This window comes from Amblyomma americanum, chromosome 2 (genome assembly GCF_052857255.1).
Source record: "Amblyomma americanum isolate KBUSLIRL-KWMA chromosome 2, ASM5285725v1, whole genome shotgun sequence".
Lineage (NCBI taxonomy): Eukaryota > Metazoa > Arthropoda > Arachnida > Ixodida > Ixodidae > Amblyomma > Amblyomma americanum.
In genome coordinates, this window is record NC_135498.1 from 42,615,477 (window position 1) to 42,630,340 (window position 14,864).

Sequence of the window (14,864 nt, forward strand, 5' to 3'; positions counted from 1 at the left end):
CAACAAACCGAAGAACAACGTGCCGTTAGCCTAGAGAATAGGCGTAAGAGTGACGCGACCCCTTCGATCCTTGGATAGCCTCGGTGCTGAAATCAAACATGGACCTACAGGTCATACTGGACGTTTATGGCTGTGCTTCATACGTTGTGGAATATGTGAATAAGGCCAATCGGGGAGTTTCACACTTGCTTTGGCTACATATATCCTGGCATAGCCGAGCTCAGCCACTGCCATTTTTTTACCATTAGAGCTTCCATTTAAATCTGCGTATGGTTGCATGGTGGAAGCCACTGAAAAAAGCAGTCATGCAGACCTATGAACTCGTGCAATATACAGTGTTATGATTGCTGATAGCGGAGCCATGCAGAGAAGAAAGCTTTTAAGACAGGGTGCATTTTTTGAAGAATATGTGAGCGTCAGAACCAGTGAACATTCATATAAGAAGCCTTTTTGTGGACCTGAATATAGAGCAGGGAAGAATTACTCATTAACATCGACTTAAGTGCAGCCATACGGCTACAAGAAGAAGATATACAGCTTTCATCGAAACTTAATAGTGGAAGAAAAATTAACCCTGGCGCAGGGACAAATTTTTCTGTCCAACAATTATTCTATCCTTTGACAGGCCAATATGTTTTTGCGCCTTTCTAAGCACAGTTAAAATTGAAGCGTTTTCGTTTTGTGATACCAAGATCACCTGAACGGAGACAAAGGCAAATCTACTGGTCTTTGAAATCTGAATAAACTTGTCACCATACCTAAATTAATCTTTCTCCAATGTGTTTAGGCTTTTTTATCGTACGGATGTTCTTCGTATAAATACAGGCCTGTTTTGAAGATGTAAACACTGTTAGATTACCTCCTTCGCAACGTGTTTTCTCCTATTTGGGCCTTTGTTTTCAATCGAAGGACTACTACCTCATGCAATGAATCGGAGCGTGCGCTTGAGTCGCAATTCCTTAAGGAGTCGCCAAGGACGAAAAAGCGCATTTCGCTGAAACGTTCCTGATCTTTCTTTTTTTTTTTGCGCCAATACTCACTAACAAACCGTCATGCTCCTCTGAACAAGCTAGACTCACGCAAACAAAACCTAACCTAGCCATCCTCAAGGCCGCCGTTTCTTTTCCCTTGACCCGCTTCCCTACTTCCCGTTCCCGCGCGTCCCGATACACCCTCCGTCCCTATCTACTTCCCCAGCGACAAAACATGCCGTCGGGATAAAACGGCGGAAATCAGCGGGGCGTAAAGACGTGACCCGTCCCAATGGACTGCAGTACAAACACACCGACCATGGCCGGCCATAACATACACACAGCGACGAGCATCGCCTCGTCAATACGACTGCAGAGCCGCGGTTGAAAGGCCCCGGACGCCTGATGTCAGCGTTTATTCGACTGAATGGCGACTGGAACCGGACAGAAACGCTGACCACCGCCGCTCGTTGGCCCCAGCCAACGAATGAGGGGGCCGGCGTGCAAGCGGTAATGACAGCTTCTACCTGGAATCAGTTCTTCGTGTGCCTTCTTCCTGCATCCCTCTAATCTCTGATAGATGGCGGGGATGCAAGAGCACAGGAGAAAAAGAGCGCGACAAGTGTGGCAGGGAAGGAGTCACGGGGAAGTGCTTCTCGATCCCCAAGAAATCATTCCAGGGTCATACGCCCCCCCCCCCCCCCCCCCGCCCTTTCGGCCACCAGATCAGGCTTTATCCGATTTGTCGCGAAATGCGGTTTGGCACCGTTTCCGCGATGCGACGCAGCTCATCCGACCAGCCAGCCAGCCAGCCAACAAGCCGTCCCGTTGGCCTTTCATGCGTGTGTATAGAAAGGGGGGGGGGGGGGGGTACGGAATGTTTCGGGGGGGGGGGGGGAAGCTTGTGTGCCTCTCTCTGCCCTTGAAGTTCGAGTCGGGCGCAGCCTACCATCGTTAAGCGCTGCCAGCGGGGGAATACTAATGGCTAACCGGAGTTTAACCACAAAAAAAAAAATTGCTGCAACCGACGTTTTCAGCGTTGCTCGCAATGACGCGGTACCAGCGTCGCGAAATCAAGAAAATATAACTTGGCGGCCCGAGTGGGTTGAGTCCAATGCGGCGGCTGTTTCAGGGTGGCCCACGTTTTGCTGCTGTTTTTTCGCTGAGTTGTATCCCTAACGAGTTGCCTGGCGTACAGTTTTGTACAGTAACTAGAAGCAAGAGAAAGAAGACTTGTTTAGCAATCCGCATCCCTAGCGGACCATTCTTTATCCAACAATAGGGGAGCAGCCAAGCGATACGGTAACTATGCGCGCAGTGTCGATGGCAGAGGAACTGCGATCGTCCCACTTCTTTGTCGTCCATGCGGATTTAATGCTCTGGGAAGGTTACATAAAAACTGCAAGGAACGAGGACTCTTCGCGTAAATAGACTCTCACGCGTCTATAGCGGAGCGAACATGATTTAGAAGTGCTTTTGTAAGCTTCAAACGCCGGTATAAAGTATATATGGTTCGATCAGGAGTTAATTTGCGTATCTGTTCCGGTGCACCGCGTGTTCGCGTTGTGGCACTTATGTGAGTTCGAGAACCATTCAACGCTTATTGTCGACGCTGAGGCAACAAAGAATCCTACAAATTCATCGCCTTTCAAGTAAATTTGTGTTTGTTCGAAGCCGATATTTGTAAAAACGTTCATGACATTACCAATCATGAGTGCTAACCCAGTGGAAGTTTTTGCTAAGAGCCGATGGAAAACTTACCAGCAGTCTTTCAAACTCCAGGCGGCTTGCATTCCTGTTCGTAATTACATTGCCTACTTGACCTGCAAGAAATACAAAATCAGAAATTGCAACTGAAGACAATGTTGATGCGCGAACAGAGGTACAGCCAGTTATTCGCTGCGCTTGAGCTTTACATACCAAATCAGTGAAACCGTGCAGCGACTAATAATAGTTCTTCATTGTTCTGGTGCCGCCAAATGTGCGAACACCTAAATCGAAGTTACCCCTCGCTTAAAAATTTTCGTATAGACACATTTACAGAAGCATGATACGATGTACGGCACAAGCTAGCGATCTGGCGTTGTTGATAAAAACTGGGCTTTTTATTAGAGCCTTATGCCGCAAGTACTACTGCTACATCGCAGTAGCCACTGACTACCAGGCGCATAATGCCTTGGAGGAAATGAAGGTCGATTCCCTGCAATGAAAAGGAGTGATGGCAGGTAGGAGCCGCCGAATTAGGGCTGCAGTTCGGAGCGAAGCTGCTAAAGAGAAATCGCCGCCTTAACTAACCTCATTTCTGAGAGCGCAAAAATGAAGCAACACAAAGAAGAACACTTACCTACAATTGTTGCAAAAATGAAGACGCCGATGAGATAGCACAAAATAGTGAAAATGTATCTGAAAAGAAGAAAAAAGAGAAACAAGGCGCCCGTCAGCAAAAATGTTCACAGGAACAGCACTGGCTAATAGCTTGTTCCTGCTATCAGTTCTTAGGAGGAATTGGGAGGAATTCGAAGGTTCTGATCCAACCCGTGGTATGCGGTCGACTTCTCTCCTGCTTTCTATAAAGTTATCTTACATCTAAAATTATTATGGATTTCATGCTCCACTCCTGTCAAAATCACAATTAAAATTATCGTTTCCCTTCGCTTTCCTTGGTTTCAATGACTCTTGACGGCTTATTTCGTACAAACAATTCCGATGGAAGTTTGAGGATGCACTCAAAGTTACACACTTATAAAAAAAACTGTGTTCAGGTCTTTTTTTTTCAAGCTTCCAAACGGTGGTTGTCGTGTGATATGTGCTGGATATCTCTTGCTTGGGAAGCCCGATCATCGGTTTCATCTTCGCTCGATAACGCGAAACGAAGCCCCAGTTTGACCTCCCTGTCCCAGCTGATTCTGCCCACAAATGTCTCTTGACATAATACGCACTAAACAGTCTTCACTAATAGTGGCTATCTCAAAACGATGATACCAAAACTAATTAGACAGAGAAATATGAAAGGATAGCGCGGGCATGCATTCCAAACAGGCATAATCCGCAGGGTATATGTCATCATTGCAACCCCCCCCCCCCCCCTCTAACATCAGTTAAATGTACCGAAAAAGCAAATGAGTACACTGCACAACAGAAGCCCATGCCACGTGGCAGCTGCAGTGCTGAAATTGAGCTTGAGATGGAGGAAGAGAGAAAAGAGAAGGGGGGGGGTTGGAAAGAGGGGAGTCAGGGCGCGCGAAGCCAACGCACAAATGGCCAGCTGCTGCCTGCGCGCGCAAGTTTCTCACATGCCGGATTAGCAGATTAGAAACTAAATATGCGTGGCAGCCGACTGCATCGTTACGATACAAAGCGCGGCTTCGTATAATTCAGAAGTCCGGTAACGCCATTTCGCTCACTCCCCCTTCCACTGAGATGTTTATCATCTCTATCTGTGCATGGCCACACAATGGGCAAAACGCGGAGATACACACGCGGCCAGTGCACGAGGGTAGACGAGGCTAACGAAAGCGCCGTGAATGGGTGAACAGCGGCGTGTGGGCCTCATTTATCAAGCAGGTATCGCTGCTAGTTGGGCGGAGGCAACGAGACAGGGTTTTCGCTGTGCCTCTATAGCTCGCTGCGCGGTCATGCCTCGTGGTTTGGTTAATTAACGATGAACTTCCGCCAGGATAGGAGGGTGCCCGCGCTGTGGTTCGTCCGCATAAAGGGGTGCTTGCTGTGAGGTAACCACAAAGAAGAAACCACGTCGTCGTCAAGCTCTCACTCAAAAGGAGGCACGGTTAAAAACGCGCTCTTAAAGCGAGGTCGTTCCTGCGTGCTGCCTGCCTGAGAGCTAGTCTAGAGGTTAATGTAGAAGGTTAAATTCTGCCTAAATGCGCCTAAATGGTATAGTATTTCGCATGCATGAAAACATGGCTGTGGTGGCCAGGATTCGATCACGTTGCTTTTCGCTCACCAGCCGAACGCCGCAACCACTAAGGCACCGTGGTCAGCTAAGGAAAGTGTAAACGCCTGTGCGAGGTAAGGTGCTCTCAAGGTTGGTTTCGGCGCATTACTTTCCTGGATGTCTACAAGGTAAAGAGCTGGCATATTGCTCTCTTCAAGAGGTTATTTTTGATACCAAAAAAAAAAAACAACGCGACACACGCTATGAACTTGACCACGTGGTTTGGAGGCCGAAACGCCAGTGCCGAGGCGTTGTATCGGAAACACTTTACTGTTATCATTGACCAAACTTGAGTATGGTTGCAGGTGGAAAAAAAATAGTTGTGGGGAGACGTCCTCATCGTAGCACCACAAACATATAGACGTGGCTACTTTGACGTTAACTCGCCAGGTACAGCCTTAGACGAAAGTCTTCGGACCACGTGTTTTTTTTTTGTAGCCCTATAGCGGAACATCCTTACGTGAGCAATAAAAGCGAAACGGTTTTGCAAGGCGAGGATGAGGCCAGTCTTTACCGTGTAGAAATTTCGAGCTTCTGCGTTGCCATGATCTTTCCGCTTTGCGGCTGGAAAGCAAATCATGTCTTGGAGACTTTCGACAAAGTTGCATATGCATAAATTGGATGGTTATGCGTGGGCACAGTGCGCCCTAAATTTTGTACCAAAATACGCCCAAACACTGGTATTGGGCTGTAGCGTGCTCCGTTTAAGTTTTTTTTTTTTTTGTCAGCGAATAGAGCGGAACTGTTTCGTTCTGCAAGTCTCGTGTCATGTAGCCATTGGGAACAAGAACTTTTTGGTGGTAGCTAACAGCTGCTTAGTGTTATCCTCGAGACGAGCAGTGTTTTATAACTTTCACTCTTTCTGTTTTTAATTCAGGCATGTATTCTACTTATTCCATAAACCACGTTCATAAATTTAGTAAACTAAGACGTAGCTCCTAACAGAGCGATCCTTACCCCTGAGCAGTCCTGTTGCTTAATTTCTACGCTTTTTTTTGTTAAATCTATTTTCCTTACTCAAATGGGGCGCACGTGTTTTCAGCAAATATCAAAACAAATCAGTCTTCATTAGTTATGATAGTAGAGCTATCATTTTCTTAAGCGTTCCGGAAAACATGCGATTTAAATAATACCATAGACGCCGGAAAAGAGAAGTTAAAGATTCCCTAGCCCTTCTTATTCTAGTCTTTTCTATTTCCGGTTTTTCCTTAACGCGTCGACCCGCTTAAAGTCAGGACGTGCAGGCGTGGGCTCATTTAAGCCTGTTGCCAACTGATATAAATTGCCGGAACGTCGTCAGTCTTCATTCAGTGTAATATTTTTTTCTTACACTGCCTGCCTGCGAAGCTTATTGAGATAACAGCCTCTTAGAAGCGGCCTGCACAAGGAAGCATTAAGCGCACGGCAGACCACGCCTCGATCGGCTCGCAATAGAGCGTGTCCGTGCACGAACGGGCCGCGTGATAACGTCGCCAAACTGTTCCGCAGGGGATCCTTCCGCTTCACCCGCATCCCTGGTGGTAAACAACCCTCATTTTCTGCAGCGCCGACAGTATATCGACTCCATCTTCTCCCTAAGCCTCCGGCCACGCGAGACGTGCTACTAATCTCGTTATGTGTTACAGCGCAAAATCCGCCCAAAGTTAGGCAAGCAGCGTTCGGGAGATTTAAAATAACGAGCCGATTTTAAAGCCCGAAAGCAGAGCGCCTGCGCTGTCTTGTTTCTTCCTTGACTGTATTTTAATCCTCAACATCTTGGGTTGGTTGGTAGTAGTTTGAGGACTAAGAAGAGAGATCCGAGGAATGTAGAAAGTATGTTATTCGACCTTCCTTTCTTGGATTATCCATTTTATAATCTTTTTTATAATCTTCAGTGCGGTGCACCTCCGGTCGACCGCGAAAGACGATAATGACTAGGGCCCTATGCAGTGCACCTTTTAAACTTGTTTTAATGCTGTATTTCATTTTGCATGTAGCTGAAGTTATCTCTGTCTTTAAAGCAGTCGGAATAAAAACAGTTTCAATCGCCAAATTTTTTTACATCGCGTTCTGTCTCAGCTAGTAATTGGTTTTATTAATTTTAAATATAAAATTCCTTCGCTGAAATGCAGCTTTTTGCAGTACTTATATGGTTCAAGCCATTTTATCACGGCCGCTGTCAATACTGAGTATCGCTGAAAAGCAGGCAATCTCTTGTAAACTAAGTGTCAAATCGAACACAGCCGACAGATATTCACTAATTGTCTAATTACAGGTCTACAATATGGTCAGTGGCACATGGTATATATGAAAGCTAACAATTAACTTTGATCTTGAAATACTAAACTCTCCTTGCGTGTAACCTCAATTATAGTTGCTAACAAGTGCACATAAGGACATGGTAACGCATAGTAAAATAATATGAGCCGTAAGCAAGCATGCCAAATGGGAAACAGCTGTAGTGACCATTTGACTATGTAATTAGAATTCAGCTTCCGAGCTTCGCGAATAGCCGCTTAATAAATGTAGGAAATCAAATCAATAATGGCTTTTTCCAGAAGAGGGTTGTAGCGCCGAAAAAGACAACACATAGCAAGCGAGACGGGACAGGCGCTAAAGGTTTTACCGCTAAAGGTTCATTAATCTTGCGAATGGGGATGACATATTCGCCAATGTCAGGACGTCAACCTTAGACAATTTCATTTATTTTCAGCGATAAAAGAAATGCGACCAAGCCCATAGCGTGTTGAGAAGAACAATTTTATAAAATTAGCACCAGCCCAACCGTGCCGGCTACAGGAGAAAAGTCTCTACCATTGCTCTGCAATTAACCCTGTCCTGCTATACATACGACCATCCTATCCCCACCAACTTATCATTATCCCACCTCGCACTCTGTTGCCGGCTGTTATCTTTGCTTCCCTTTTCTCCTATATTTGTTTCGCTTCCCTAATTTTTCTTTATCTCTTGTATTTCGCTGGGTGCAGAACAGATGCTTAAAGTAATTGCAGTTTTCGTGGCCAGCGCAAATATTTTCTTCCGTTTTGTCTTTATTTTTATTGAAATAAAACCATCATCACCATCACCTATGCCTACTAGTCCTGATTGACATTGCCGAAATTTGAGGCCCTAATCAGAGTGCTAACGCGACAGCGCAATGGTAATTGCACGTTCCTAGCTGTCTGCATGAACAAGAAAACAGGATCCTGCTACGACGCTATATTCGGCGTACGAGTCCTGCTTCTACTAAAGTATTCAAAACCAAGAACTTCAAAAAATTTTACATTTGCTTGTGTGGCATCCGTGGTATGCCTTAACCAAATGACGCTGGTGTAAAAAAGACTTCGAGACCTAAATTAACTGTTGGTCACTGCTTTTGTCGTTAGGGTACGAATAGCTCCTTAAATGTTCTTGAAAGTTTCCCAGAAGCTTCTGTTCTTTCGTCTCTTCTCTGGATATTTTCTCATCGTTTCGGCGTCGCTAGTGTACAGGGGCGGGTTTAGTGCTGCACGATCAACACTTCCTGTGCTCGGCCAGTCGCATGCCACTATCTCGTTTTTTTCTTAATTTTTCTCTATCAATGATGCGATCGGGTTGGCGTACTTTAAACCGTCCACAAAACAAAAGCCATAATGGCTTAACCAAAGCCGTGAAGGATGTCAGTGCAGAAAAAATATCCCCAGGAGGTAGAAATTATTCCGGAGCCCTCCACTACGGCAATTCTTTCTCTGTTTATTATTTTACTCCGACCATCCTGCCTTCCCTTGTTGCGCGGTTCAGGTGTCCACCGAGTTGTGAGACAGATATTGCGCCATTTCCTTTCCTCAAAAAACAACACCAGTTATTAACCATCGAAGATAGAGTGCGCCAGGGTCACCAGAGTCAACCGGAGGGTAACCTGGTTCGAGGATAGCCAAGCCCGCCAATTCGTGGGGGGGGGGGGGGGGGGGGAGGGAGGGGGGGACGGCTTGGAAAATGAAGGAACTGAATGGCAACGGAGCAGGACAAGAGGCAATGTTCTATATTTGCATAGGCTTCGGGAGAAGTGGGGCATGCGGAGGAGTGTCGGATGCAGCAGCGAAAAGAACGGGTGTGAGCAAGAAGTGTTTATTGTGACTGTATGGCCTAAACCATAGAGTTCCTTACTATTGCCTAGGGGGAAAGCTGGCGCCTCGTCTATGGGAGTTTGCATGAAACTTTTTCAAGACCACCTCAGCCACCATGGGTACTCTAAGCATCATGGCGGAGAGCTACCGACTGCAGAACCACAACTTTTTATCAGAAAATATTGAAAAAATAAACGTTCTTTGATAATCAAGAATGCCCTAACATTCAATATCCTGTCTATAAATTGCAACAAGTGAGCAGAAATGCATGTGAATGCAAAGTTTGCCCAAAATAAGAGATGACTTGCTCTCCTATTGGCCAAGTATTGCACACCACAAAAACCAATATTTAGTGCTTAACTGGTGCACTATCAAAAATAAATGTTTTGTTTTAATTGTTGTTACTTAAAAACCTTAAAATGTATTTTGATGGCATTTCGGAAAACAGAAATCTTTCATTGGCGTTGTGTGCTGTTGCGTTCTCGCTTTTATAGCTTTTGCGCACTAGGTTCACGCCAAGGTCGTCTGCGCGCTGGCTGCGCCATGGACAGAATGACACATCTCAGTAACGCCACTCTGTGTTCCCGAAAAAATCCGACTGTCCCGCACAACGTAGCTCATCAGTCTATGATGCTTCAAGCGTTTATGGTGGCTGAGGTGCAGCGCCACCAGCTTTCCCTCCAGTTAATAATAAGAAACTTTACCCTCGTAAAAATGGTCTATACACAGTCTATAGACTTCTTACAGACTCGATTGTTTTCCTATATATATTTATTTTTGTCTATTCATGGCCTATGAACTAGCAATAGATAAAAGTCTACTAAAAGTGTATGACAATAAACAATAGATTGTCTGTAGACTGTCTACAGGGTTTGAATTGATTATAGACTTTTCTCTAGGGTTTGTCTATAGATGGTCTATATACTTTATAGACAGGAGTATATGGACAGTCTATAGAATCTCTAAAGAAATTTCTTTAAGGGTGTGGCCTAGACCGAACAGAGCTTACTCCATCTTCAGAATCTATTGTACAAACAGATGTTCATGACCGCCGGACAGAGTGCGATGATGAGGTTCGCAAGACTTCTCATGCAGTTTGTTTTTCATATTGTTTACCAGTCCAGGGTTCTTGGACATAAATTTTAATCCTGTGGAAACTGCAATATTGTAACGTCCTGTTATGAAAATATGGAAGGTATTGTTCTATTCTTCAGACCCGTAGCAACAACAAACTTTTAACGTTTGTCCATTGCTCGCATCGAGTAGTTAGGTTTGCTAAAGAAAACCAATGGAGAACGCTCTCGACGATAGCGAAAACGCTAACAGAAAGGTAATGTGAGCGTTCCGATTAGAGATCTGCAGTTATAATAATTTTTACGCCGAAATCTTACGATACGTAAAAAAAAACTGAGTTCGTAAACAAATTTTCGTTTAAAAATGCGCTTGCACAAAATTTCTTGTGTTCTTCACTCTTCTTTGGTGGGCGCCTTTTGGAACTCCAAAACGCTTGACAGCACAGGAGCTGCTTGCGTCTCTTTAAAGCTTTCTTCATGTTTTCTTCGCTCTACTCGGCATTCATTGTTTTCCTTTTATACGTTAATAATAATAATAATAATAATTGGTTTTTGGGGAAAGGAAATGGCGCAGTATCTGTCTCATATATCGTTGGACACCTGAACCGCGCCGTAAGGGAAAGGAAAAAGGAGGGAGCGAAAGAAGAAAGAAAGAGAGTGGTGCCGTAGTGGAGGGCTCCGGAATAATTTCGACCACCCGGAGATCTTTAACGTGCACTGACATCGCACAGCACACGGGCGCCTTAGCGTTTTTCCTCCATAAAAACGCAGCCGCCTTTTATACGTTAAGACTATCCTAGAGATCGGGAAATCAGAGGTGGAGCTTTAAAGCGACCAATACAACCATTATATTCACTTTAGTGCCATCAGAACGTCAGAGCGTCGTGTTCTGCCCCACATACAGCCTGCTGCTAAAATGACTCTGTCTGAATTACCCGGCGTGCAAAAATTCTTAAACTTTGCATAAGGTAAAACCAATAACCATTTGTAACAATTAGACACTCTTGTTAACCTATAGGACGCGTAGTTGATTACGCTGCACAGTTTTTAAAAATCTGGCTGCAGCATTTAGTGCCGTTTTGACAGTTTTCTCGTTTTCCGAGGCTCATTTCGCAATGTTTTTTTTGTTTAGTAAGAAAAAAATTAGTGAACCTTGCAATAAATGGTAGCTGACATGTGGTGGGTGATAGCGAATAAATATTGAGCGCACATGATGGTTCAATTGAAAGATAAGGGGTGCTAAGTGACAAAGTGCTCGCGCAGCGGTTCTTTTAAGGTAATAGAGAGAGAGAGAGAGATAAAGAAATAAATAAATAGAAAGGTGGAGAGGTCGGCCAGCGGTAAGGTTACCCTGGCCAGCTACTCCACACTGGGGAAGGGGGAAATGAAATGTAAAAGGAGAGTGGGGGTGTGAGTGGAGGGTTATATTGTCACAATACAATGAATTACTTGGAGTGGCCTTTAGTTGTAAGGCAGGAATTTTTTTACGATGCATGCCTACAGCTGTGCCACTGCCGATTTACCCTCGCCTCAAACGGGCTTGTACTACAACTACTCCTGCAGTGCCTGTACAACCGAATGATGGCGATCTTCACGCGCAGCATCTGACGCCCGTGGTACAAGTTCACGCCAAGAACGCTGTGCGATTTTTGAGAAAACTACAGAAACAAAGTAAAGACAGCATTGCCAAAAAGCCGACAGAGAAGATAACCCAAGGTCGCAACAATGAGGACGCCTAAGACCCGCGCCGACATCGGGCTAAGCCGAGCGCCTGATAGAAAATGGATGTTGACATTGGCTTTCGCCGGCGCATTCGGAAGAACGTTTTCGAAAAGACCGGAGGCATTCCAATCATTCTCGAGGGGCGGTTTTCCAACTCCACTCCAAAACTTTTGGAGTTTTAGAGAAGCATGTCGTGACAGACGCCGTCTTTTCCTTGTCTTCGCATCGCTGCGGCGTAAAGAGTGTTTCAGTTTTTGCTGTCACTTTTTCTCCTTTTCAAGAAAACATGAGTTTAGGCGCGACGCGGAGGAGTAAGCGCTCAGGAAATAGTAACCTATCAAATAAAAACGGCCTCGGCAATCACTACAAGCCGGAGGTAGTAATAACAGAAGGAAAGTGTGAACACAAAGCCGTTTGAAAACTGAGACGGGCTTGGAAGCCAGGACGCCGGGATAGTAAACGTTCTGCGGATCTCGCTCGAGAAACTACGAGTTTGCACACCGTCTTGAGGCTTGCTTGTATGCGAGCGGACTTCGATTAAGAAAGGAATGAAAAAGAAAACCCGAGAACAAAACCCAGAAAAAAACAAGACAAAATGCAGTGTAGCAAAAACTGGATCGATGAAGATTCTTTGCCTGTGTGTTCGTTTCACCTTGCATTCGAGTTTTTCTCCAGTCTTTCGTTCAGTTAATTTCCATATGTAGGTGCCCGGCACAGAGGGGAAAACAAAAACTGGAGAAGGAAATAAGAAGAGAAAATGTGAAACGAGAGAGGAAAAGCATGCATGCCGATGTCGAGAGATTCGCTGTGTTTGCACAATTCAGGCACAATTCAGGAGCGGAGAACCGCGACAACATGCGACTGGCTTGAAGTGCGACTGAATATGCCCATTCCGCTGTACGTGACGCGGAAGCACTTTAACAATAGTATCAAAGCGTACATAGCGCTAAACTGCTGCCCACTTTCATGGCTGCTTCGGAGAAACATGTCCCCTTCGTTGCTGAGTAGTGGTGACAAAGATAAAAAAAAAACGAATAAACAGGCCCTAGAAAACGTGGTGGGCATTGAAACGATAAGCTATGCGCATCACACCATATATACCAGCGTCAACGGTTTTTTGCCTCAGTGGTTATGGCGTTCAGCTGCAGACTCAGAAGACGCGTGTTCGATAACATCCTCAGTGGTCGGAGGCGAAATGCTAGAGGCCCGAGTACTGCGGCCATGTCAGTGCACGTTAAAGAATTCCAAGTGGTCGAAATTATCCGGAGCCCTCCACTACGACATATCTCACAACTTGAGTCGCTTTGGATTGTTGAACTCTAGAGAATAAAACCAAGCCATCTTTTTTGGAGTCATTGTTTTAGGGTTATGTAAAAATTAGGGTGTGTAAAAATTTAAAAAAATCCCCCAGCACTGAGCGTCACATGCCGTTTACTATATTCGTGGGAAATAAGGGCGCTGGTTAAGCTTCTTATGTTCAGTGTTCATGATGCATTTTACTTCCAACGATTGAGTCTATCATTACCTGCCGCTGTGGCTCTATCGCTGTAGAGATCGACTCCTGCGCCAAAGGTCGTGGGATCGAATACCGGCCACGGCGGCCGCATTTAAATGGAAGCGAAGTGCAAAAATGTCCATGTGCTGTGCGAAGTCGGTGCGCGTCAAAGAATTCTCTATGGTCGCAGTTAATCGTGATTCCTCCACTACGACATCTCTCATAGCTCATGTGTAGCGTGGGGACGTTAAAATTTATCTATCATACCTTCTTGCTTTCAAATTAAGGCAAAGCCGCTGTCTGTACATGAAAACAGTGTTATCCTAGAATTTCTGCTCTATCTTCAAGCGTCCGTAAGAAAACAAAACATTTTAGGCGGTCTTGGATGGCTTTTGAAAGCGGTAGCTGCTAATTGTTCGTAATATCCAAGGAACTAGCACACTAAAGTTCGTTATATCTGATGGCAACACCTTGCGTTCATTACATCCAAGGTCCAGACACGAAAGTTCATTATATCCGGGTTGGCATACTCAGGATAGTTATATCCGAGGTTAACAAGTAAAAGTTCATTATATCCGAGGTAGTATACTAAGTTCGTACAGGTAGTATACTAAGTTCGTTCATAGTCTGGTGGGCAGGTGGCAACCTGCCACTGGCTACTGATAGATGGCGCTCGCAATTTCTGCTTGCACAGACCACTATAATGCTAACGCATTAATAAACTCTGTCAAGATTGTGCTACTTCGTTTATTACGGCTAAGTCATGCTTTAATTCCAACGCATTATTGCCTTTATGTTGACTCCGCAGATACCAGAGGATATCTTTATAGATCACTTGTACATTACAAGAAAAAACGGCTTAAGTTAACAGTTTTCTAGATGTTTATAAATCGACATGAAATGATATGAGCGCTTTAACTTCGCCTAAATAGACCTGTGACTGCAAGAACAATAACATGCATGGAAGTTGTTTTTTTTTCGAAGTATTGACAGAATTAACAGAAATTTTCCTTTTACGAATAGTCAGGCATCGTTAGAAAGTTTTGATTTCTTTATTAACCTGCCTATAGTACTCGTCCCTTCCTCGACCGCGTGGTCCATCAGGAAAACTTCCGGCCTTTCAGCCAATTAGCTTCCAGACCAGTTGACTTAGATTGAACGTGCATCTCCTTCTCAGTGTTTTGCTCGATCTGAAGAGATATGGAGCGGAATTTGCCGCAGCGGCTCAAAGGCAGTCTATCACCCAGCACCCAGTAAAGATAAGAAAACGAGATTAAAAAAAAAACATGGGCCTACATTTTCAAAGGATTGACAGTCAGCAGTCTGCCAGTACAAAGAGCGAATTTTGTGTGAAGGCACATTATTCAGCGCCAAAAACGACGTCCCATCCAGGACACAAAAGGTACACCGATCCTTTCTGTGGTTTCGCACCGTCAGCAGGCAGGAGTAACGAGGCGGTGCTGGCAGCGGTGGTTTATGCTTTTTGACCGAACAGACCAGACACGAAAGCGCGAGATATTGACAGAGACAGATGACAAACATATGCTGCACACAGTGGAAATG

The 14,864-nt window shown here is 44.9% G+C and overlaps 1 protein-coding gene across 1 annotated transcript in view; it reads right to left on the bottom strand.

Moving 5' to 3' along the window:
- LOC144119656 (uncharacterized) overlaps positions 1–14,864 on the bottom strand; it is a 591,617-nt gene that overhangs the window by 46,568 nt on the left and 530,185 nt on the right. The window contains exons 8-9 of the mRNA XM_077652222.1: positions 3,316–3,374; positions 2,733–2,794 (exon numbers count right to left, since the gene is read on the bottom strand). Of these exons, the coding sequence (XP_077508348.1) occupies positions 2,733–2,794; positions 3,316–3,374 (121 nt within the window). The remainder of the gene's footprint in view (positions 1–2,732; positions 2,795–3,315; positions 3,375–14,864) is intronic.